The following is a 25,140-nucleotide window of genomic DNA, read 5'->3' on the forward strand; positions in this document are numbered from 1 at the left end:
ATTTGAAAACAAAGCCACAGCTGAAGAAGCAGTAAGTTCTTCATCCAAGAAATCAGCCTAAGATTCAGGCCACTATGAGACAGGAAGGAAGGTGGCAGGGTACAGCCATCAAAAGAATGACACAGTCGTTAAGAATAGGATATGATTTTTTTTTTAAATCCACAGAGCAAATAAATAAATAAACAAACAACAGCAAAACAGAACTTATTAGGCCCAAGATGGTGGAAGATTTTACTTCTAGTAGACTTTAAGCCTCATCAGGCTTTTTAGGCTCTAGTAGACCATTCAGTTCAGTTCAGTTCTGTCGCTCAGTTGTGTCTAACAATTTGCACCTCCATGGACTGCAGTATACCAGGCATCACCAACTCCTGGAGCTTACTCAGACTCATGTCCATCGAGTTGGTAATGCCATCTGACCATCTTATCCTCTGTCATCCCCTTCTCCTCCCGCCTTCAATCTTTCCTGCATCAGGGTCTTTTCCAGTGAGTCAGTTCTTCACATCAGATGGCCAAAGTATTGGAGTTTCAGCTTTAGCATCAGTCCTTCCAATGAATATTCAGGACTGATTTCCTTTAGGATGGAATGGTTGAATCTTCTTGCAGTCAAAGGAACTCTCAAGAGTCTTCTCCAACACCACAGTTCAAAAGCATCAATTCTTCGGCGCTCAGCTTTCTTTATAGTCCAACTCTTACATCCGTACATGACCACTGGAAAAACCATAGCCTTGACTAGACAGACCTTTTTGGCAAAGTAATGTCTCTGCTTTTTAATAGGTTGTCTTGGTTGGTCATGACTTTTCTTCCGAGGAGCAAGTGTCCTTTTATTTCATGGCTGCAGTCACCACCTGCAGTGACTTTGGAGCCCAAAAAATAAAGTCTGTCACTGCTTCCATTATTTCCCCATCTATTTGCCATGAAGTGATGGGACTAGATGCCATGATCTTAGTTTTCTAAATGTGGAGTTTTAAGTCAACTTTTTCACTCTCCTCTTTCACTTTCATCAAGAGGACCTTTAGTTCTTTTCTTTCTGCTGTAAGGGTGGTATCATCTGCATATCTGAGGTTATTGGTATTTCTCCCAGCAATCTTGATTCCAGCTTGTGCTTCATCCAGCCCAGCAATTCTCATGATGTACATGAGACATGGGACAGTTCCAAGGCTGACCATATAAACCAAAAGGTGGGTAACACCCCAATTCTTGGAAATTCTACTCCTTTTCCAAAATAGTTGTAATAATCCTCCCATTCTTTAGCCTGTGAAATTACCCAGCCCGTGAAAACTAACCACCCTATATTTTGGTGCAATCTCTCATCTTCTGAGACAGCCCATACTCTGTTTTTGGAATATATCTCTCTAAATAAACCTGGTTTCACTTTACTATGACTCGTTCTTGAATTCTTTCCTGCATGAAGCCAAGGACCCTCACTTGGCAGCTGTCCCAGGGGCTCACTCAATACTTGAAACATGACTGTCCTCTGGTGTTCCACTTTTCCTATAACAAGTAGCTCTGTGAGGGAGCACTCTTGCATGCTCAGTCACTTCAGTCATGTCCAGCTCTTTGCAACTGTATGGACTCTAGCCCACCGGGCTCCTATGTCCATGGGATTTTCTAGGCAAGAATACTGGAGTGAATTGCCATGCCCTCCTGCAGGGGACCTTCCCAACCCAGGGATCAAACCTGAGTCTTCTGCATTGCAGGTAGATTCTTTACTGCTGAGCCATCAGAGAAGCCTGACTCAAGGCCAAGTACAAATAAGCAACCAACTCACAAGCTAGTAGGAGCAGCAGTGCTCCACAAGGGAGTGAGCAGGAGCAGGTGAACATAATCTTAGACACAAGAAATGACAAGGGGCAGCTGCTGGTACTGTGTCTCTTGCAGAGGGTGCTGAATGACCAAAGATACCAATTGCGAGTGGGCAAATCCCAAGAAATTCTTCCACTCCTCCTCTAAATATCCTGCCAGGAAATTTTTGGAGAGTAGAAAAATACCTTCTAATGTTGGTAGAGTGCTTTAGAAATAGATAATAGAATTCAGGAAAATACAGTCGGTAAAGAAGCTTTAGCCCTGGATCATTTGGCAATAGCAGACCTCACTTCATAAATAAAACAGGAATTCAAGAATTGTGGGCGGAGGAGCCATCTCCTTTGACTGAGAGACCTTTTCCACAAGGAGAGAAAGAACTCTAGAGAATATAAAACAGGACAGGGTAGAATTCAGGATATCACTACTAGAGCATTTACCAAGGCTGAGTAAATCAAGAGAATTGAAGCAGATCAGATTAAAAACATAGATTCGCATCTACCTTTTGTTGCTGAACCTAAATTACTCATGGTGGTAGAGTCCATTAATCAGATATATACCATATTCACTCTCATAATTTCCTTTTTACAGGTATTTGGTTTTCTTAGTTGAAAGGGAGAATAATTTATATGGATGATTATGGTACCAGATTAATTCTCTCACCAAATCTGAATAAAGATAAGGGAACAACGGTTAAATGATGTGTTTTGTATGTTCCTTTTTACATCTGACATCTTGAAGTGAAAAAAAATCACATGTTCCTTTTCAAACTTCAGGAAATACATCAGTAAATATACAAAAGCTGCTCATCACCCTATTTTGCTTGGTTTTTCCTGCATGGTTTCCCGTGTTACCCACATTTATCAGATAATCTACTTTTTAACCTCATCTGTAGCACTGAGTAAGGACTCAGTGCTTCCCTGGCCTCAGCAATCACTGCATTCCAGTTGAGACATCATCTCAGTACTGAGCGAAAACCCACAGGTAGAATTCTGTTAAATGCCACAGGCCGACGCAGCATCTGAAGATCTGCAGCTCAGTGAGTGAGAAGAGACAGAAAATGGCTAAGTGGCCCTCCAGCCCCGTTCTGAGTGGCTGCCTGCACATCGTTCCCAGTCTCTGCTGAGTTCATTAGCTGGAGAGCGGTGGAGCCAGCCTTGCCACCGTGAAGGGGCCACTCCACCTCCATCCTGCCGGATAATGGACAGCTGGCCTTGAGAGCAGCCTTTCTCAGCCTTGAGTTACAGATTCAAAACTGTAAAATAGAAAATACAGCTGACTGACTGAAGAAGGCAGAGTAACCTACCGCAAAATCATTAACGCGGCATGTATTTCTGACCCTGGCTGCTCTGGCATTCCCAGGTCCCCAGAGCTGACCTTGGTCTCTTCACTCTGGTGTGAGCATGCACTCTAACTGTGGATTGAGCTGCACCACCACTTATCTCACAGATCCTCACCCCTCCTCCTGCATAGTGACACAAAGTAGCCTCTTCTCCATGAAGCTGAAAATCCACACACACACACACACACACACACACACACACACACACACACACACACACGTGTGTGTGAATATGTATTTCTGACTTTGAGTTCCCTGTGTATACATTTTACCTACTTTTCCCTGAGATCTGAATTATGGCCAGATAATATCACAGTCCCAGTTTGAATAGTGATATTCTCTCTCCTCCTTTGATGATTTATTATATATATATGTATATATATAATATAAACCTTTCATAAAAATTCTTATTATAAGAAGTATAACACCTGTGGGCTGGTGAGCTTTTGTGGTAATTTAACCGTGAAGAATGTGTATATGTGAAAGGATGATCTTTACCTATCATTTTCTTACCTACAGCCTTAACACAGAAGTAGATTTTATTTTCATCTAAGTCAATTTTTATTTTCCCTACATATGTGGAAACTATAATAGTAAATGATTCATTTATACCTTAACATTTAAGAAATTATCATCAATTATGACAGTTAATTGATATAAGACTATAAATTTCACCATGCTGTCTTATTTATTATCCTTTCTGACTACGCCAGTACCTTTCCCTACCTGAGAGGTAGGTTAAGTAGCTTCTTCCATCCTTTTGTGGCTGGCAAGTAATCTGAGACAAAGAGATTCAGTTACATCCCCAGATCTGGTAAAACCTGTATCTTAGGGCTAAAACTCAAGTCCCCTTGCTCTAGGATCTTTACCCTCTCCCTCATGACTCTACGTATTTCAGTGGAGAAAACTGACTATGCTCAGTCGCTTAGTCCAACTCTTCATGACCCCAGGGACTGAACCCCACCAGGCTCCTCTGTCCATGGGACTTTACAGGCAAGTATACTGAAGTGGGTTGCCATTTTCTCCTCCAGAGGACCTTCTCAACCCAGAAATCAAACCTCCATCTCCTGCATTGGCAGGCGGATTCTTTACCACTGAGCCACCTGGGAAACCTGACCACTTGCATAAAAATAAAATAAAATATAACATCATGTAGGATGATGAGTTTATATATACACATACTCATGCTGAAAGCAAAATGATAGCATCATATATCTGGTAAAAAGGAGTGAAATATAACCATTAACCAAATAAGAAGTCAGATATCTAATCTATAAGGACTCTTCCCCCAAATCACATGATATACCACTCAAAATCATTATTTCTTTTGTTGAATGTCATTTCCCATAACTTCTTGGACTCTTTGCATAATGATAAATGTGTTCTTAAGTCAGAATGTTATCATTTTTTTGGCACTCTCTCAGTCCTTAAAACCCAGATTTGGGTGGAGAAAATATAGAGAGCTTCTTCTTTATGGGCTGTAAGAAGCATCAGTCAGTTACTTACTGAGCATTCACATTGTGGCAGGTCTTGGGTCTTAAAGGATCTTTGGTCCCGGGGAACTCATACTCTAGAGAATGCTTGAGATAAGCATTATAGAAATTGTGCAAAAACAACATCCTGGTTCTACTTACCTATGTCTTAAGTTTCTTGGAGAAACTAGCATTTTCAAAATAATGAACAACTAGTTATTTATGTTATTTTTGATAAAAGTAACTCCACAAACACAGGTTGAGAGAAGCAAAAGTATAAGTCTGAAGTAAATGATTTGAGGCTCCACTGATAAGAAGGAGAACTGATCCATAGCAGGAAAAAAAAAAAAAAAAAGCCTTTATTCTTGCAATTGGTTGCAGCGCAGCCCTACCACCATGCTCATCCTGAGAGCTGGATGGAATTTGTTGTGACTGACTAACCAAGCTCAGCAATAAAGAATCCACCTGTAATGCAGGAGACATAGGTTTGAACCCTGGGTCAGGAAGATCTGGAGAAGGAAATGGCAGCCCATTCCAGTATTCCTGCCTCAGAAATGCCATGAACAAAGGAGACTTGCGGGCTACCGTCTGCAGGATCACGAGTGTTAGACATGACTAACCTCTGAGCCGCCACTTCCCAACTAACCACGTACGTAGGGCTTTCACACGAGTTGAACCTGAAGAAAGTCAAATGGGAAACAGAGTAAAACAGGCCTCATTTTAGAGGCATTTACATCCTTGCTGACAACATGATGGATCTGCTGGGACAACGTGACTGTCCGGCAAACCCCTGCACGCTAAGATGATCCTAGCAGGAATTAATGGCAGAGAATCAGTCATTTCCCAGATCAACATCAGCATGCAGCAAGGCCTTTCCTGGGAGACAAAGGAATAGAAAAACTTTTCAGAGGTGAGGGAGCCATCTCAGTCACATTATTTACTTACTCAATTCGATTTTTTAGTGTCTGAAGTCACAAAAGTTGTAACCAAGACAAACCAGGCTGCAAGTACCATTTTAAAAATGTCATCAGCCTAGCAGAAACATGAGACATAAATCACAAGGTTTATTGTATTTGCAATTAAACAGATCAAATTTAATGTCCACAGAAAAGCCTTAGTAATTAGGATAAAGATTAATATAGTGAAATGTCCCTGGTTTAGGAGGCCACCCAAGCAAAACTGAAATAAAGAATTGAGTATATAATCGAATAGCATGTGAATATTAATGCATGAAACCCTCCAAGTCCCCAGATCCCTGATGCAATTATTTTCTATTCACATTAATTGTTCCTAACAGATGACATTAATGACTTTGAGTTGAAATGTGTGCAAGGAAAGATTTCACAAGATCAATGCTGTTTAGAAATAAGGTCATTTTTATAATTATTTGCTCAAATTTTAACCACTGCTCAACATAATAAGGTTAAAATGGTGAGTGTTTCATAATGTGAATATCAAAAGTTAATTTTCATGCTGGCTAATAAGTGTATTGGGGTATTCACATTTTTCTTACTGTTTCTTTTTCCTTACTACTTATTTTCCAATGCATATTGACAGACTGTGAAAGTGTGATTATTGTTTATAAGCTGTAATTTGCACATGTGTATATATAGAACACTAATAACCTCAGATAAACATTTTTTGGGTTAGGATATGTGTTAGCTAATCTAGAAATGTCAACTCTTTTGAGATTTACCTGTCTGAGGCAGGATTTTGAAACAAGCAATTAAATCAACACTGTTCAAAGTTTCTGCCTGTTTTTACCCAGAAACTTCACTCGCGCATCTTAGATCTTTCATCCGGGGATTTAATCTCAGATGTGGAAAGAAGCCAGAGTCTGACGCACTCACGAACTGATGTTGAAATGCATGTGAGTTTCCCTGTCGCCTTCAGAATACTTGTTCAGGTGGTTATTTTCCTCCATCAAATGTGATGTCACAAGTGAACCATAAAATGCATCCTTGAAGCGTTGTCAGATAGATAAAAATACTTTCCTTTCTTGTGTTCTCTGCAATTCAGCATCATATCCCCCAGCTGATAGAGTAAGTAGAAAATGTCACTCTCAGCAAAAATATTATAAATCTTGCCTTGTCCCCAAGATACCTTTTTTGGGTATTGATTATATCTCAAAGTCACAGAGAAATGGTCAAGGAGCTTTTTATTAAAGCCCATGTCCCATATTACTCATCTTACTTTTATGATATATTATGTATGAACTGTTAAAAATTCATGGGCTGTACTTTTTTTTCTTTAGCTAGGGTTAGCTTTGTGCTTATTTTGCAAAACTTTAACCAGCATGGTTTTTTAACTCTCATTGACATTAAAAAAAAAAAAAAAGATAGCTTGAAAAATACAAGAGTCAAATATATAATGAAAAATATTAGTGTTAAAACAATGACTGATGGGCATTTGTGGATAACTGGCCTTTTAGTTTACTGTCTAAATTTATAAGTATAGCTAGGAGAGTCTATATCAAAAGTGAATATTCTCGAGTTAGACTGGAATTGCATATCAGTGGAGTACTATTACCTTTAAACATTCTTGAAGGCCCTAATGCCATCCAATATAAAAAATGGCCTTAAGATCAGGAATTTTTTAAGTTGCAAATTTTAATCCAAGAAATTCTTGCCTTCATTCTCTGTCTCTCTCCTTTTTAAAAAAAAAAAACTAAAATTGTGGATTTTGTATTGCATTTCACATAATAAGGATGTTAAAGCATATGAGTGCTTCAAGGTGGTAATCTAAAATACACTATGGGAAAAAAACACTTTGAATAGTGCAAACAGTGTACTTTGTCAATTCAATCAACATAATTAAGGTAATGTTGCAGTGGAGACCAACATACATCTTTAGGCAAACAAGAATTTTATTAATAATAACTATCTATTACAACTCTTCTCAGGAGGATGCTTGGCAGTCTGTATATGTCCAGGAGTTCTGCTTATTGTCAAGGGCTTTACTTAGAGCTATAGCATAGAGGCTGGGACCTGGGGCTGACATCAGAACCTTGTATTGATTGGGTGACTTTGGATAAGATTTTAAAGCTTCAGTTTAACAGTGCCTCAAGTTCCCCATCTGGAAAATGAGAAGAATGATATTTCTGTTCTATTTCTGAGAGTTGTGGTGAGGATTAAATGAGATAACATGACATGTACATAACACAGTACCTGCTGAGAATTTGGGGCCATAATGAGATCTCTGCTGCTCTGGCTGTCTTCTATTCTAAAATATGTGGCCCAAAAATTAAGTGATTTTCTTCTGTCACAGCCACAGAAGAACATGGCAGAGATGGAGAATGAGAGCTAAGTACCTGCTAGTGTGCCTGTCCAGGTCACCTCAGTGATCCCCAGAAACAAAGTACACCCACTTTCGACTCTTTCTCATCACAGATCCCATGTGCAAGGCATCAGATATGATGGCATGTTAAAGGTAATACAGAGTCCCTTCAGTTCAGTTTAGTCGCTCAGTCGTGTCCGACTCTTTGCGACCCCATGAATCGCAGCACGCCAGGCCTCCCTGTCCATCACCAACTCCAGGAGTTCACTCAGACTCACGTCCATCGAGTCAGTGATGCCATCCAGCCATCTCATCCTCTGTCGTCCCCTTCTCCTCCTGCCCCCAATCCCTCCCAGCATCAGAGTCTTTTCCAATGAGTCAACTCTTTGCATGAGGTGGCCAAAGTACTGGAGTTTCAGTTTTAGCATCATTCCTTCCAAGGAAATCCCAGGGCTGATCTCCTTCAGAATGGACTGGGTGGATCTCCTTGCAGTCCAAGGGACTCTCAAGAGTCTTCTCCAACATCACAGCATCAGAGTCCCTTAGGGAAGCCATAAAGTACAATTTTGTTGAAGAGCCAAGACACACACATACTAAAAAAAACCTTTTAGTAATAGTAGCAAAACCTAAAAGTTACTAAACTTTATTGTTACTAATAATCACTTAGTGTCATTAAGCATGCAGGCCTGCATGCTAAGTGGCTTCAGTCATGTCTGCCTCTGTGCGACTCTATGGACTGTAGCCTGCCAGGCTCCTCTGTCAATGGGATTCTCCAGGCAAGAATACTAAAGTGGGTTGCCATGTCCTCCTCCAGGAGATCTTCCCAGCCCAGGGATCGAACCCAAGTCTCGTACATCTCCTGCACTAGTAGGCGGGTTCTTTACTACTAGCACCACCTGAGAAGCATATTACTGATTGCCAGAGGCCCATCACTCTTCACATTGATCTTATATGATTGGAGCTTTCATTATCTCCGGTTAGAAAAAAGGAAACTAAAGTGTGGAAGAATTAAGTAATTTTCCCCAAATCAAAGAGTTAGCCAGTGAGAGAGCCAGGATTTAAACCTTATAAATGACCTTATAAATGAGCAGATAATCCTGATGATAATCATGTGCTGATGAGGGAGGAAACCTCAGGAAAAAGGAGCTCACTTTCAGTCATGATGTCAGAGATTCTGAGTCCCTTCTTAAATTCCAACATCAATTGTCCAAGGTCAGGAAATGTGGGAGTATTTCCCAGTAGAGAGGACTAGCCCCTTCCTCTTCTTGTCAAGGAATTCCTCTGTAATCAGCCCACTATACACACACTCCCTCTCTCCAGTACTCTGCCCTCAGGGAGGGCTCAGACCCCTGCCTTCATCCTGCTCAGCACATCCCAGGTCAGACTGAGATACACAGCTTTCTACCAGGTAATTCACATGAGAGGTTATCCTCTCTCAAAGCTCTTCCTAAGCTAGGGACTTTCTACTCAAAGCACAGGCCTTGGACAGCAGCCTCAAAGCATCTGGGAATTTCTTAAAATACTACATTTCAGACCCCTCCTCAGAATTGCTAAATCAAATCTATATTTAACAAGATCTGGGATGACTCATATGAATATTAAAGTATGAAAAGCCTGGCTTAAGGATACTTTTCTATTTAACTACCCCAGCCCTGCCCGCCTCCACATAACACTGATGGGCCTTCCCCACTTCCTCACAGTACCCTCTGTCATGTCAGGACATCTCAGGTTCAAGGTCAAGGGAGAGATAACAATGCTTTTCTCTCCTAGCACACCTTCTGTGTTCTAGTTTCCTTTCATCTTAATCCAGCATCTATCAGAGGTGCACACAGGGTTGATAACAGGGCAGAGAAGCATATTTGTTAAAAACCTGGGAATTGAGTTATAAAGATAGGTATAATTGTATTGGGTGAGGTGAAAAGGTAAAGACTGGAAAGACAGGGAAATCACATATAAGCTTCAGTACTGTGGAAAAAAGTAGAATGCAAACAGTGGCTAACACCTGTGCAGTGTGTGCAAAGGCTGCTGGAGAAGTTTAGATCTGATGGCCTCAAAAGACACAGACATAATATTTCCCTGAATGGTAGACACAACCATCAGAACAGAGGTGCATGCTCAGTTGCTTGCTCAGTTGTGTCTCACTCATTACGACCCCGTGAACTGTAGCCCGCCAAGCTCCTCTGCCCATGGGATTCTCCAGGCAAGAATACTGGATTGGGTTGCCATTTCCTCTTTCAGGGGATCTTCCCAACTCAGGGATTGAATCTGCACCTCCTCCATCTCCTGCTTTGGCAGGTGGATCCTATACTGCTTGAGCCCTTGGGAAAGCCTCAGAGGAGAGGTCATCCAAAATAAAGACCACCACCCTGCTGACTCAAGTAACAGAATATCAGAGAATGGGATGGAGAAGAACGAAAGCACACAAGTAGAAGTGGATTGTGATGTGCTGTTTCTGAAAGTCTGTTTCTGGCATGTTCCAGATGTGTGCAGTGGCTGAAACCTTCAGCCTGTCCTCCTGACACTGGGACCATGTGTGGAGGGCAGCTGTAGAGACATAAACATGAACTCCCTTTAACTAAATTGCATCTGGCAATAAACAAGATCATAAATCAATAGATATTGCTGGATTTTAAGACAACTTTCTCCTTTCAGCGATATTTAGAGCCAAATTTCAGGGGGGAAAATAGAGTAGTAAAATTCCCTGGCATTTTCAGACCACTTTAAGAGATGATTAGGCAGCCAAAATGAAGTATCAATAGCAAGGAAGATGCCTGATATTGAAAATCTAACATTATTAAGCATTATGGATATTGATTAGAGAGCAGGTTAAACGTGCCCTCTGTACTGATGCAGGGGTTTCCTATTGACCACAAAGGCTCCCAGAACAGAATCACCTTCCTTCACCACACTGGTGTTTAGTCATCGTCAGTTGGAATTGCATTTGGAGAATGGTGATAAGTACTCAGGTACTAAAGGCTCCCATAAAGTGTCAATAAAGTGCATAAGTAAGAGGCTTTGCCATTCTGCCAGTGACACGAAGACAGATGGTTCCCCCATCCATGAGTTTCTGAGACAAAGCTTTTCTAGATAGGGGACAGGAATGAGACTGTAATGGAGAGATTCCATTCTTGCAATCGGGATGCTAAATTAATTTAGCCCATCCAGTTAGTGGAGCGTCATCTGTTACATTAGGGGCCTGTAATGTGGCTGTCAAGATGTGCTGGGTGTTTATGGCTTTGCCACCTGTGCCTTGTGCAGACCTGCTAGAATTTTAACTGCCTGGATCCTTCTTGTGGGGCCCAGATCTGTTTGATGTGAAACTCTTTATCATTTGAACATCCAACTGATCTGACCTGAAAAGTCCTGGAATCTGTACAGCAGAGCTTCCTGACTCCTTCGTTTTGGTGTTTCACTACAGGACATAATTTCCTGGGCATTTGATCCCAGACTTACAATGATGTTATCAGAGCCATACAGATGATAGGAGTAATCTGGTAGAACTAGCCCACCCTACACAGGAAGACATTAAGATCCACAGAAGTTAAATGTTTTCTGTGCTCTGTATCTCATATCTGGTGGCATGTATAGCCTGAGAGCCAGGTTGTTAGACTTCCAGTCCAGGGTGCATGCCCTTGAACTCTTAAGCCAAAGAAGTTGCTCTGTCTTCTTCCTTTTGTCACATTAGATTCATGACTTGATATTGATGTGATCCTTTAATCAGTGTGATGGGATAAAACGAGAAACTACTATGGTCATACTTCTGCCTAATGCTGATGGCAGCTCACAGTGATTGAGCACCTGCTTCTAAGCTGGATCTGGTGCTGCATGCATCTCATCTAGAACCTCAGTTGGTCCTAGCAGTGACCCTATTTGCTAGGCAGCGTTATCACTTTTTAAAAGGAGATGTAGCTCTAAAAGATTTAATAATTTCCCACACATGTTAGTCTGAGGCAGAGTCAAGAGTCAAACCTCTAGTCTGTCGACCCCAAAGTCTGCGTTTCTAACCACAGTACTATATTCATGCCTCCCTCATTATGGTGTTGAGTTGATATTTCTTCTCCCCTAAGCAGAGTCCTAGCTCAGAGCTGTCCTGCTTTTTCAGGGCTGCCAGCTGAACACAAAAGCAGGAACCCCTGCTTTGAAATGCCCTGGCATGGGGATTGCCGTCTCAGGTCATCTCTGCCCTCGAAGCAGCTACAGCAGCAGTGAGCTCTCTCTCTCCAGCACCTGCAGCGAGTATTCCAGCGGCTCTTCCTACACGTGGCATGATGGAAAGAACCTCAGGAAAAGGGTAAGGCTCCTTCAGGGGCATTGCAGCATCAGAGGGAACCAGAAAAAAAGCCTCTTCTGGTAGGAAGTCGGAAGGCGGGAGGGAGGCCAAGAAGGAAACACCCATTTGCTGAGTCCTTGTTCTTTTACACCTCACAAAGCCATAGGGGGAGATATTATCTTCCTCATTGCACAGAAGGAGAGATTGGCTCTAAAAGGTTAAGTTCCTTGCTAGAAGTCATACAGCCAGAGAGGAGTGGAATGATGACTTTATCTCAGATGATGAGGACATTATGGGAGGGAGTTTGGGAGAGAAAGACATTTTCCTTCTGTGCTTTGGTGGAGCCCACCAAGTTCACAGATTTGTATCAAGTTGGAATGGCAGCCCTGGCCTAATGGAACTGACCGTGCTTCAGACTGACTCAGACATTTTCAATTAGTTTTATAGACATTCTCTATCGCTGTGATGCTTGGAGAGACTTGTCGATGTCCAGTGCAAATGAGGCTGAATGAGGCCAAGTCATCCCAGACTGAGCATCCTATGAAAGCGCAAAGAGAAGGTTTTCTTCTGGAGAATAGGGAGAGGGGTACATTCTCTCAGAATAAATGACCAGAAGTTTTGGAAGTCTCATTAGCTTTGTGGAAATTTACTGCTCAAAAATAGCAATGTAATATATTGACCTCCTCTGTTCAATGCAATAGCCTCATAAAACTCTAATTGGCTATAAATTGAAGGAGGTACAGTAGAGAGAGAAAATGCTATGGTAGATTTCAAGCACCATAGCTTCAGTGAAAGTCTCCACATAGATACCAGGAGTTTCTTTACCAGATTGTTAAATAACTCCTGTGACTGGAATGACTCACATCTGCTAAGTGGGCTCACATGACAGATTTCTTCATGATTTGAATAAACATCTTTGCACACCGGTATAAGTCAAGAATCTGGAATAGCTGTTTTCACAGTTTCCTTATATTAGAGAAAAACAAGATTGGGATTGACATACATACACTATTGGTATAATGTATAAAATAGACAACCAATGATAACTCACTCTATAGCACAGGAAATTCTACTCAATACTCTATAATGGCCTATATGGGAAAAGAATCTAAAAAAGAGTGGATATGTGTATAATATAACATTCACGTTGCTGTACACCTGAAAACTAGCAGAACATTGTAGAGCAACTATACTCCAATAAAAACTAATTTAAAAGAAAAAGAAAAGTGAAGAGTATAAGAGTGTGGAAGCCCTGAATCTGAATATTTGGAGGTCAGTTTTCTATCATCTGTATAAATTTAGTTTATAATGTCAGAAGTATAAAAAACCAGGGAACGTCTATAACTATCAGAAAATTCAGGTGAGGAAGGACGTTTGTCATACTCCGAACAAGAACTGAGAAAAAGATTTCAAGCTTGAATTTAGAGTTTATTCCCTTGGACTCAGACTTAAAATGCAAAGTGCGGAGCCTGGGGTGTTGTCAAAACTGTTCTTGCTAAGATGTTCGGAGTTCTGAATAATGACTGATAGGGACCTGGCTTTTACCAGACTGGGGAGATGGTCGGGATGGTGTTCCCTCTCTTTGTCTGAATATTGCTGGCTCTCAGGGCCCCTCGCTCAGCACTTTTCATTCATAGCTAATCCTCTCTCCGTCTCAGCCTTTCTTCTTTTTTTTTTTTTTTTTCTCTTTTGACTAAAATTTTTCCAGTTAGAGCAAACCTTGATCTTTTGGAGACATCTTTTCCCTGAAAGAGAAGGCGTAAGGTTCTTAAGACACTTCTTACATACTCCGGTAGACCTCACCCAGAAATTTAACAGTCCCAACTCAATGGCCATGGAGTACCAGCATGCCTGTCACATTCTCCAGAGAAAAGTCTTAATTCTCAGGGACCCAGCAAATTGACCCAGCCCTATTAAAGCATTTTAAATGGCATTATTTAGAAGCTTAAGTTCTTACCATGTACCAAGTACTCATTTAGTATTAACTGCCATAATAAACACATACAATATAAATTTGAACATGAATATTAGCTTACACAATAATAAATATATGACCATTGGCTCTTTGGTAGTTTATAAGTATTTTACTTTTAGTATTATTTTGTGTAGAAACGGAAAGGCAAAAATGAAACCTTCATGAAATGCACTAGCCTGCCCTTCATGGAGGAAAATGGCTGTAGTTACTGAGTAATTACCATGTGTCAGCATTGTTAGCACTTCATAAGCACTAGCTCATTTAATGATCATGATAACTTATTGCTTAGGTTTTCTTATTTCCCCTCTTTCACAGAGGAATAACCTGAGGTCCTGAGAAATTACACATTTATTTCAAGGTCTCATAGCCAGTAAGTAGAACTAAGCAGTTGGCTCCAGAACCTCAACTATTCGGCTAGACTTTGAATTAGTCTAAAACTTGGAAGAGTCCCAGGTGTTGGGATGGATTTGTTCCCATAAGACCAAGAATGTTCTTTAATGAAACAAGAACAAAAAAGAACACATGAAACAGGTATCTATTTAAGAAATAGAAAAGAACTGTGGACATTAAACCCAAGCTCCTACCTTAGCAGCAGCAGCATTCAGCCACTACCCTCCTTCCAGAGCAACTCTCTTCTGACTTTCCTGCAAAAAATGAGGAGCTCTACCCCACCACCTCCCCAACAGAAGATTTGTGCTTCTCTTTCTCAGGTTTCAAGATTGTCTCCAACTTTTCTCAAGTGATTAAGTACCATAACCTTCTGTGGAAAACAGATTGAGGAATGTGGCTAATCTCACAGGGTAGGGAGCCTGGGCCCTGGGAGCTTTGCAGCTGCTGGCCCTGGGGATGCATCATACCGCAGCGTGGGCATGCTGTGGGCAGGAAGGAAGTGGGTGGGCTGACGCAGAGCACATCTTCTACGGCTTGAACAAATCTGCCCCTTTCAAGCTCTGATGGAGTACTTCTATCTGGCTTCTCTTCTTTACTGTGCATGTGACATCAGAATCATGGAAATTCTTAGAAACCCAAGCTGTGGCAGTCTACTCACTGGTCAGTCTACAATACCCACTAAAGGGATTTTTTTTTTCTGCTTTCCAAAGAAGTTTTTAATGGCACAGCAGAGGAGGAGAAGGAATGGGGGAAGGGAAGCATCACCAAAATAGATCTCTCCACAGCAACTTCTGACCCTGGAGAATTTTCCAGAGTATATAATTTGACTTAAAATTAAATATACATATAACAAATAGAAAAAAAAAAAGACACGTTGATAGCAAAGGTCAGTTTTATGAAAACAAAACAGAAAAAAGTCTTCAGTATAAGCAAATGCAGGCAAATGCCCACTGCTTAGTAAAAATCTGAAATTCCAAAGTAAGTTTGTGACATTGAGTTGACGTCTCCTTAGGAGCATATGCGTGAGTGTTCAGGGTCCCAGGATTGCAGGGCAGCTAATAGAGAGGCCAACGGGAGCTGTAACTCTTAGCCAAAATTGGTACTGAGAACATGTATCAGATTCATTCATAGACATTCTTCAGCATTAATTATGCAGCCTTTTTAAAAAGAGTCATTAGTTCTGAGCCTCCTAATTTCCCTGAGTGCTAGTTTGTGATTAAATTCTGCAACTTTCATTCAGAAGAGGGCTGTTGGAGTAACCTATGGTCTCTATTATGACTTTGACTAATACAGAGGGGAGAACAGAGGCTAAGCCTGACTCTAGCAGTATCACTTCAAGATTAATGCGCAGTCTTTAGAGCCAGACTGCCTGGTTCAGATCCCCATGCAGCCACTTCAGAACTGAGTCATAGAAAGGGCCCAGGAAACCAGAGTTGAAACTTTTTCACTAGCTCTTCCTTGACTGTATGATCTCCAAAGGACAGATCTTGCTGAATCTCAGTTTCCTTCCCCTGAAAATAGGATTGGTATTGTCTGCTTCATGGTCTTGTTCGGAAATTAAGTCAAAGTACTGGGTCAGTGGCTGGTACACAGCAGATGCTCGGCCAGCATGAGTTTCCTCCTCTGCCATTCTGTTTCTTGCTAGCAATATTTTGATAAATGTGAATATCTGAGGAGAATGCCATGTTTTTTCTATGTCATTTCTTGGTCACTTCTCCAGAACTAATACTGGTATTTGGAGAAATATGAAGAACAGGAAATTGACCTTTCAAAGTTAGTAGGTCAATCATTGCTATGGGTTCTAACGGCAAATGGCCAGCTGCTCTATGTGTATAAATATTTCATAGATATTCACTGCCTATCAAATAAAGTCTTGAAGCTGCATGACATTCTAACTTTCAGTCGTTAGAATGGAACGGACTATAAGGCCTGGACCAACTCACTTTTCCTCTTACCCTCTTCACCTCCCATAAATGCTGCACAGTGATCTAGATTGTCTTGCTTATTCCCTAAGTGTTCCTTAAGTGTACTTTTCCAACTAAGGTCTTTGCCATTCCATTTCTTCTACCTGGAAATTATTTCCTCTAGTTTAAAAAATATATATTTTTTAAATTTAATTTTTTATTTATTTAATTTTGGCTGTTCTGAGTCTTCATTGTGGTTCACCAGCTTCTCACTGTGGTGGCTTCTCTTGTTGCAGAGCACAGGAACTAGGTGCAAGGGCTTCAGTAGTTGCAGCAAATGGGCTCAGGAGTTGTGGTACACGGGCTCAGGAGTTGTGGTACACAGGCTTCAGTAGTTGCAGCACACAGGCTCAGGAGTTGTGGTACACGGGCTTAGTTGCTCCACAGCATGTGGGATCTTCCCAAACCAGGAATCAAGCCCGTGTCCCCTGCATTGGCAGGTGGAATTTTATCCACGGCACCACCAGGGAAGTCCTTCTCTACTTTTAGACTAAGGCAACAAACCTATCCATCTTTCTAGGGCTAAGTTTGTTATAAAAACAAAGGAAGGAAAGAGGGAAGGAGAAGAATAGAGAGAACTTCTCTTACATGCTTTTTGTGGTTTTTCAAACACACTTGTGGTCTCCCTCCTCTGAAACTCTAGAGTACCTACTAGTTTTCTATGTCTCATTTGCTCCCTTAACTTACAGTATTTGAGCCCAACTTCTCCTGGGTCATCTGCTCCTTGAAGGCAGGGACCTTATCTTGTATTTACCTATATCATGCAATCCTTAATTCAGGACCTGGCAAAGTAGAGTTTTGCTACATAATAAACTAGTTTTCATTAACTAATGAATAAATACATTTATATATGAATATTTATTAACCACTAGGATGAACTAAGTTTAATGATGGCCTTTTCCTTCTATAAACTAGTGATCCACAGGGCTCAATCATGTCTAATATCTCCTCTTTCTTTCCTAGCAGTCATCACAAAATTGGGACAAAAGGTTAAGTATTGACTCTTCGCTCCCGAGTGGCTTTGCTAGTCCTACAGATGAACTACCTCCAACTCGCATCAAGGAAAGCCACATTTTGGAAGGACTAAGAAAGCTCCAGAAGCGAAAAGTGTTACTTGAACCCCCATCAGTGATAACCAAATGGGGTTATAAAGATTGCATGAACTCCAATGAAGGAATCTATTCTCCAGGAATTAAAAGTAGCAGCCTGAAGGAATATCCACCCTGCAAACCCACAGACACAGGGAGCCCCTGCACGGATCCCCACAAGGCATTTGTTTATGATATGGATTCTCACGACGAGGCTGATGAGGACGCTTCCTCCTTAGCCTCGGTCCAAGTGGTTCCAAACCAGGTCTGCAGGCTGCACAGTTGTAAATTAACCCACAGTGTCTCTGACAGCCTTTTTGGCTGGGAGCTGAATGGCAAACACTGTTCAGAAATCACTTCCTCGGTCTACTCCAGGGAGAGGCCTGAGAAGCTGACCAGTTGTGCCAGCAACTGCCCCTTGGACCAGAAGCTGTGTCCAGGCGTGCAGGGGCCTTGGGTACAGAGAGAGAAGGTATCACCCATCCAGGGCTGCCAAACCCTCAGTCTCCAGCCCTCAGACACCGATGACACGGAGACCCTGGATGAGCTGCACATCGACAGCAGTGATGAGAAAAGCCCTTCAGATGTGTCTGCAACCGCGGATACCGACCAGTCCACGGAGAACCTGGATATCCTCACAGGATTTGAAAAATCTTCACGTGGGTCTCCTGAGGAGGAAGAAAACCAAGTACCCATCCATTTAGAGAGCAGGCCAAAGACGTTTAGTTTCATTAAGCAACAGAGGGTTGTAAAACGGACTTCCTCAGAAGAATGTATTACTGTGATATTTGATGCAGAAGACGGCGAGCCCATTGAGTTCAGCTCTCACCAGACTGGCCTTGTTACTGTTACCAGAAAGGAGATTTCCATCCATCAGGCCCCTGCTGGGCCCCAGATGGAACACACTGAACTTTCACCTCAGGGAATTGCTCATTCACAGCCAGGGCCTGCAGCTAGAGACTACCCTTTTTTAAAGAGGTCTGAAGAGGAAACTGAAAGAAACATTCCACAAGATGAGGTGGATGATACTGCCATGGCGCCTGCTGTGTCTTTCCACCCCAGGACAGTGACGCAAAATACTCAAAGGCTGGCCAAGCCGACGCGTGTCACTCCATGCCAGAGTCATTCTAGGTCAGCTGTGGGCACAGGCATCTGTCAGAAGAAAAGTCTGACAAAAATACCTACCAGGGGCAAGTCTTCACCTCAGAAATCAAAAGTAAGGGAGCCTGAAGCCTCCCTTATCATGCCCTCAGCTGGCCCAGTGACTCTTGAGAAATCACCAGCTCCAGCGAAACTCTCACAGTTCAAAAAGACTGAAGGTCCAGCTCCCCTTTTTGATTTGCAGCCAGATTCACACATTCCAAAACCCCCTACTCAGCTTCCTCATGGCTCCAAGATGTCCAGCAGAAGGGATTGGGTCCAGAGCTCCAAGAGTCAGATTCTAGCATCACAGTTGCTGTCCAGGCCCCCCACTGAACGGAGTGATGATGGGGAGCCCCCCACGAGGGATAAACACTGTGATCCAGGGCCAGAGGCCGGGGTGAAATCGCCCTCTCCACCATCCCCTCCAGGCAGGTCGGTCTCCCTACTCATCAGGCCCAGTTATGACTTTTTGCCTCCACCTTCATCTGCCAAATCTGAAAGCAGGGTCCCCAACGAGACAGCCAGAATGGTATTGAAATCGCCCCCTCTGAAAGGATCCTCTGCTCCTGTTATTTATTTTAACCAGACCCTGACAGATGTACAGGGGAAGAAACCGTCTGTGGCCTTCAGAAAGCCTGTCTTCACTCCCTCACCGCCTTCTGCAGAAACAGCAATCCAGATGAGAAGCCCTGCTCACAGCCCTTCCAGCTCATTTGCTGTGATGGTCCCGGAGAACCCAAAAGTCTCTCCAAAGAGAAATGTCCCCAGAGCCCCACCTCACCAAACACTTGGGACCACACAGAACAACACAGGGTTACAGACTCCCAAGAACTATGCTTCCCCCCGTGAGCCACTGGAAATACTGTCCTCCAAAGGTGTATCTCCAAGGAGAAAAGAACAGTTGAATGGCAGTGTCTCCGCATCCTCCAAGCCTTCCTTCTTAGGGGTTAATGAATCACCATCATCTCAGGTTAACAGTCCCTCATCATCAGCATCCTTCAAAAGCCATAACCCCCTACATGGTTGTCAAAACCTTCATGAGAGAGGACTGAAAACTCGCCTCCCAGTTGGGCTCAAAGTTTTCATAAAGTCTCCCCAGTTGCTCAGGAAAAGTTCCACGGTGCCAGGGAAACAGGAAAAAGACAGTCTAAATGAAGCTTCGAAAACTTCCGTGGCTGTGAGCAAGGCTAAGCCAGGGGCCTCCAGAAATCCAGCCAGCCTTCAGACCACAGGAGGGGAAATAAATGCGTCCCCAGTGGGTTTACCAGCACAAGAGAGTTTGGCCGAAGGGCTTCCCCTGGAAAGAGCAATGCCAGAGTCACTGGAAAATAGCATGCCTGGGGCTGATAGAAAAGATGGAGTAGAAAACAGGTCTGTGAAAAGATCCCTGTCCTCCAGCAAACCACACCTGAAACCAGCTCTAGGCATGAATGGAGCCAAAGCCCGCAGCCAGAGTTTCAGTGCTCACTCAGGGGAGAAGCCCCCCACGCCCCCCACAGAAGGGCTGGGCAAAGTCCGGACACAGATTATTACCAACACCGCTGAGAGAGGCAATTCCCTCACCCGGCAGAGCTCTTCCACCGAAGGCTCTCCCAGCAAGAGTGCATCTGCCCCCGTGTCTGATGGTCTCCCAAGCACTGGGAGGCCCCTGGGACATCCTTCCCCCAGGCAGGGTTCCTTGGGGAGCACAGGCAGCTCCAGCAGCCAGCATGGGAGCCCAAGCAAGTTGCCTTTGAAGATCCCTCCAAAATCTGAAGAGCCCCTTACCCCAGCTGGAACAGAAGAGCAGCAGGCCTACGCCCAGGGAGAAGACCCCAGGGTGACGGTGCCTGAGGAACCAGGCAGCGACCACTGCAGGTGCCCGCTCACCCCAACAGATAGCTCCGGAGGCCCACAGAGCCTGGGGAGGACACCGCATCCCAGCAGTTTCACAGCAAGCAGGACCTCCAAGCTAGAAACTTCTGGAAGGTATACAGATACTTCAACAACCAGGGCCGGTGTCGTAAACCCAGAAGCCCCCCTCTCACCCACAATTGAAGAAAAGGTCATGTTGTGCATTCAGGAAAATGTGGAAAAGGGCCAAGTGCAAACAAAGTCCACCACTGTGGAAATAAAACCGAAGCCGGGGCCTTCTTTTGCCAGCTGGTTCGGTTTTCGGAGGAGCAGACTCCCGGCTCTCAGTAGCAGGAAGATGGATGTCTCCAAAACCAAAGCAGAAAAGAAAGATGCAAAAGGTTTAGGGTTTGGAAACAAACAGCTGAAATCAGAGAGAAAGAAAGAGAAAAAGAAGCCTGAGCTACAGTGTGAGATGGAAAATGAACTTCACAGGGACATCGAGTTGGCAGATGGTCCAGACAGTGGTTTGCAAAATAGAAATAACCTGAAAACACCGCCAGACATTTATGACCAAGTGAAGTTTGAATCAAGAAATAGACCCAGCCCTGTTCCATGTTCAGCGAAAGATACCTTTATGACAGAACTTCTGAACAGGTAGTGTATTGGCAAAGAGAGTGGGAGGCTGGCAGTGTGTAGAGCAGTGCAGGACCCCACCCCACCCCCAACCAGGAGAGCTTCTTGTCTCCTGCATATTGAATGCCAGTCAAGCATGCTTTTCAGACAAGCAGGAATGCATCATAGCAATCTTTTATACATTAGCCAGAATTTAAACAATGGAATAAAAGTTAGCAATAAAATGATAATTTAGTCCATGTTACTCTGTTAACCAAACCAATGGTCTTTGAAATTAAAGAATGGTAAATTTTATCAAGGTTGATAGAAATTCAACCTACACTAGAAATCATGAGTGGATCCACATGGCATGAAATGGAAGAAAATTACACATACATTTTAAAGGATGCTGATCTCACTTATTGTACCAAACAAACTTACACTTGAAACTTTCCAGAGATAATTACATATTCTGCTGATCTTAAGCCAGAATATATTTAGCCATTCTCCCCTAGTCTCCACTCTCATCCAGGGCGCCACATGTATATGTATATCTGAGTTGCTCTGCTGTGTACCTGCAACTATGATAACATACACCAATGTAAAATAAGTTAAAATGGAGAAAAGAAGAAATATATTTAGCAATCACTCCTCACAGGTTTTTATTTTATACCCCACTCATCTCACAAGCAATCATAAAAATAAAAACAAATTATTGTATATCAAATCTAAATTGACACACTGCTGGAATAGCAGATGCAGATTTGACCAAGGCTAGTGAGACGCACTTAACCACTCAAAGGTTTAAAGACAAGGAGATATATGGAGGTTACTTTAAACATTAAAGGATTGGGATAAATAGAGTGATTGAAGAAGAGCAATGTAATTGATCAGAGGAATCACTTTCTACCTGCAGAGTTGATAAGAAAGCAGCTCAACAGGCGGAAAGTGGATCAAATAATCTCTCCTGTAGGAGTGTGCTAAAGGGCAGCCCCCAGGGCTCCTGTCTCACCAGCAGCTCTCTCAGCACTCAAGGAAACCACAAGAAAAACATCAAAACCAAAGCAGATATGGAAAAACCGAAAGGCTCCCCGGTAAGTACTTCACCATCCTGGTTATAAAGTGTTAGGTCCCTATATGGGCTAGTTGGGTTCTGTCTACTTTTTACTGATGAAAATACAGGCAAGGGATGACCAGGAAAGAGAAAGGTAAAACCAAAGAGAAGAGAGAGAGAAGTCATGGAGACACTGTAACAGAATGATGGCAGCTAGATTGGAAGGGTCCCCGCTCCCTCCAGCCATGCTGCTGCTTTTGTAGCTCTCTTTTCAGAACCTTGGTGTGATCACAGTGCAGGCAGTGATGCTGTGGGTGTTCACCTTCACGTTGTACCCTTGTGCTGGGAATTTGTTATGGTGATTATTTCCATCATTTCCAGCAACACAGAAGGGAATGAAAATGATTAGAAAAAATAAAAGTGCAGAATAGTTTAAGAGAATATTGGCTATTTTGATGATTTGATTTAAGCATTTCCCCTTTTTTCCTTAAGTTGTATATACTGATTAATCCTACCTAAGATAGAAGGAGTTAAGATTCAAGGTATTGTTTTTGGAACTTAACTCCCTATCGTTTTGATTTTTAATTATGAGGTTCAGAACTCAGGGGGTAATTTCCTTTTAAAAAATGAATAAAAGGCATTTCCCCAGGATATGCTAGTTTCAAATATTTTTGTTTTAAAATTATCTTAAATTGAACTTCCTCTCCTTACATTCTTTCTGTTCTTACATCATTGATCTTGTGATATTCATTGTGTCTCTATGTAAACTTTAAAGCACTCGAACAACAAAAAAAATCTCTGCAGAATTACCATATCCATATATTTGTGTACTCATAATAAAAGATTATAAAATATACTACGTACTACCTTTTTTCTTTCCTTTTTCAGGAAAACCTGAAAAATGAAGGAATTAGTCATGTTTTTCTGGAGTGGTTCAAGAATAGAGGAGATTTTAGTAGTAATCATGATTGGCATTATTATTAATTATTAGTTAATAATAATTAAACTCTAGGGCTCCTTAAAGTTTCACTTTAATTTGAAACAAATGTACACTTAAATGCTTTTTTTTTTTTAAACAGCTCTCTACTCTAAAAAGCTACAAGATCTTTTTTTGTTTTTTCAGACTCTGAAATGGTATGCAGACTATGTTCTTTGTAAAAGTTTTTTTTTCTTTCCCCTTACTCTTGCTCTTGGCTTCCATGATATCACCCTTTCTTGAAAACATAGATGTCCCTTGCATTATAAAATCTCAAATTAGAAGTGTATCTAAGGCTGCCCTTGTAGTGTCACTGAAAGAAAGAGAGAGAATAAATGTGTGGAAATGTGCAATATGCTGGAAATTCAATCCAGCTGATCTAAAACTTTGATAGCCTGGCAAAGCCCCTTATCAGAGGCACTCAGTTTAACTATGCCCCATTTAAGATGGTTCTGACAGCTTGGGGTATATCTTCACTGTACAAAAATACCAAAAAGGAGGAAAAAAACAACAACAACAACTCTGTTTGGCTTTTACAATTTCATTTTTACTTTCCTATTACTTCCTAATGGGAAAGTAATTTGCCTTGCTTTTCTTCTCTCATTTTCAGTCTTTTACAATGTAGTAACAAGTTTCATTTCATCTTCCCAGAATATCTGCAAAAAACACGTTTATTGTTTTCTGAGAACAAAGATTCCCTAACCACTCCAAGTATACATAATCCATCAGCTGTTAGTCACTCAGTCATGTCTGATTCTTTATGACCCCATGCACTGTAGTCCTCCAGGTTCCTCTGTCCATGGAATTTTCCAGGCAAGAATACTGTAGTGGGTAGCCATTCCCTTCTTCAGGGGATTTTCTCGTCCCAAGGATTGAACCTGGGTCTCACAGGCTAATTTTCTAGTTAGCTGCAAGAGGAAATTAAGACATGCTGGGAAGCTTTCAATATAGAGAAATATTATTAACCTAGATAGTTGACATGCTAGTCATTTCTTCAGATGTAAAATGCAATTTTTTTCATCTCTATGATCATCAACATGGATTGGACTAAAATTACTAATTCTAGAAAGGACAATGGCCATAATCCCCTTTGGGACTATTAAAGGAATAGCAATGAAAACCTATTTATTATATGTTATCAGCCTATATGGAAAGGAAATTAGATGCAAAATAAGAAAATTATAATACCAGAGCACACTGATGTGAATGCTCATTAACCTTTTAAAATCAAGAGTTTAAGGGAATTTTCCTCTACTAGGGCTCAAGGTAAATATGCTATCTGCTTCTTACGTTGCAAGTGTGTTGCAAAAAATTCTCACAGTAGTTATTTTGGGTGAAAACAATAGCATATTTTTTCCCTGAATAAAATCACTCTTCAAAAATCATACCAAGAACTTCCCTGGAGTTCCAGTGGTTAAGACTCTGTGCTTCCACTGCTTAGGATATGGGTTCGATCCCTGGTCAGGAACTAAGATTCTGAATAATGTGAGATGCAGCCAAAAATATAATTTTTATGCCATAATATACCATCATCCTTGCCCTTTACAAACTAAGACTATATTTAATCACGAGAGTCCTAAGGCTTTTTCATTATTTTAATCTGTGTCCGTATGTTCAGTCGCTCAGTTGTAACTGACTGTTTGCAACCCCATGGACAGCAGCCCACCAGGCTGCTCCAGCCATGGTATTTTCTAGGCAAGAATACTGGAGTGGGTTGCCATTTCCTTCTCCAGGGGATCTTCTTGACCCAGGGATCAAACCTGCATCTCTTGTGCTGCCAATCCGCATTGGCAGGCAGGTTCTTTACCACTGCTCCACCTGGGATGCCTTTATTTTAATCTATGGTAATATAATAGAAAAATTATTTCTGTAATATAACAAGTCCCTGTATGTAGCACACCTCTGTTTAATTCATTGGTGACTGCATATCCATTTTCAAGAT

General features: G+C 41.9%; 1 protein-coding gene across 28 annotated transcripts in view; it reads left to right on the forward strand.

Annotated features, from left to right (window-relative positions):
• The window catches only part of NCKAP5 (NCK associated protein 5), a 1,152,446-nt gene that overhangs the window by 999,147 nt on the left and 128,159 nt on the right, over positions 1 to 25,140 (forward strand). For 10 of the 28 annotated variants that reach the window (XM_060410132.1, XM_060410119.1, XM_060410120.1 and 7 more), the window contains 4 exons: positions 6,383 to 6,484; positions 11,993 to 12,181; positions 17,456 to 21,210; positions 22,085 to 22,262. In XM_060410132.1, coding sequence (XP_060266115.1) covers positions 6,383 to 6,484; positions 11,993 to 12,181; positions 17,456 to 21,210; positions 22,085 to 22,262 — 4,224 coding nt within the window. Of the gene's footprint in view, positions 1 to 6,382; positions 6,521 to 11,992; positions 12,182 to 17,452; positions 21,211 to 22,084; positions 22,263 to 25,140 lie in introns of all 28 variants that reach the window. The other 18 variants (XM_060410117.1, XM_060410129.1, XM_042244936.1 and 15 more) reach the window with 5 other exon arrangements.

This window comes from Ovis aries, chromosome 2, assembly GCF_016772045.2.
Source record: "Ovis aries strain OAR_USU_Benz2616 breed Rambouillet chromosome 2, ARS-UI_Ramb_v3.0, whole genome shotgun sequence".
In the NCBI taxonomy this organism is placed as follows: Eukaryota; Metazoa; Chordata; class Mammalia; order Artiodactyla; family Bovidae; genus Ovis; species Ovis aries.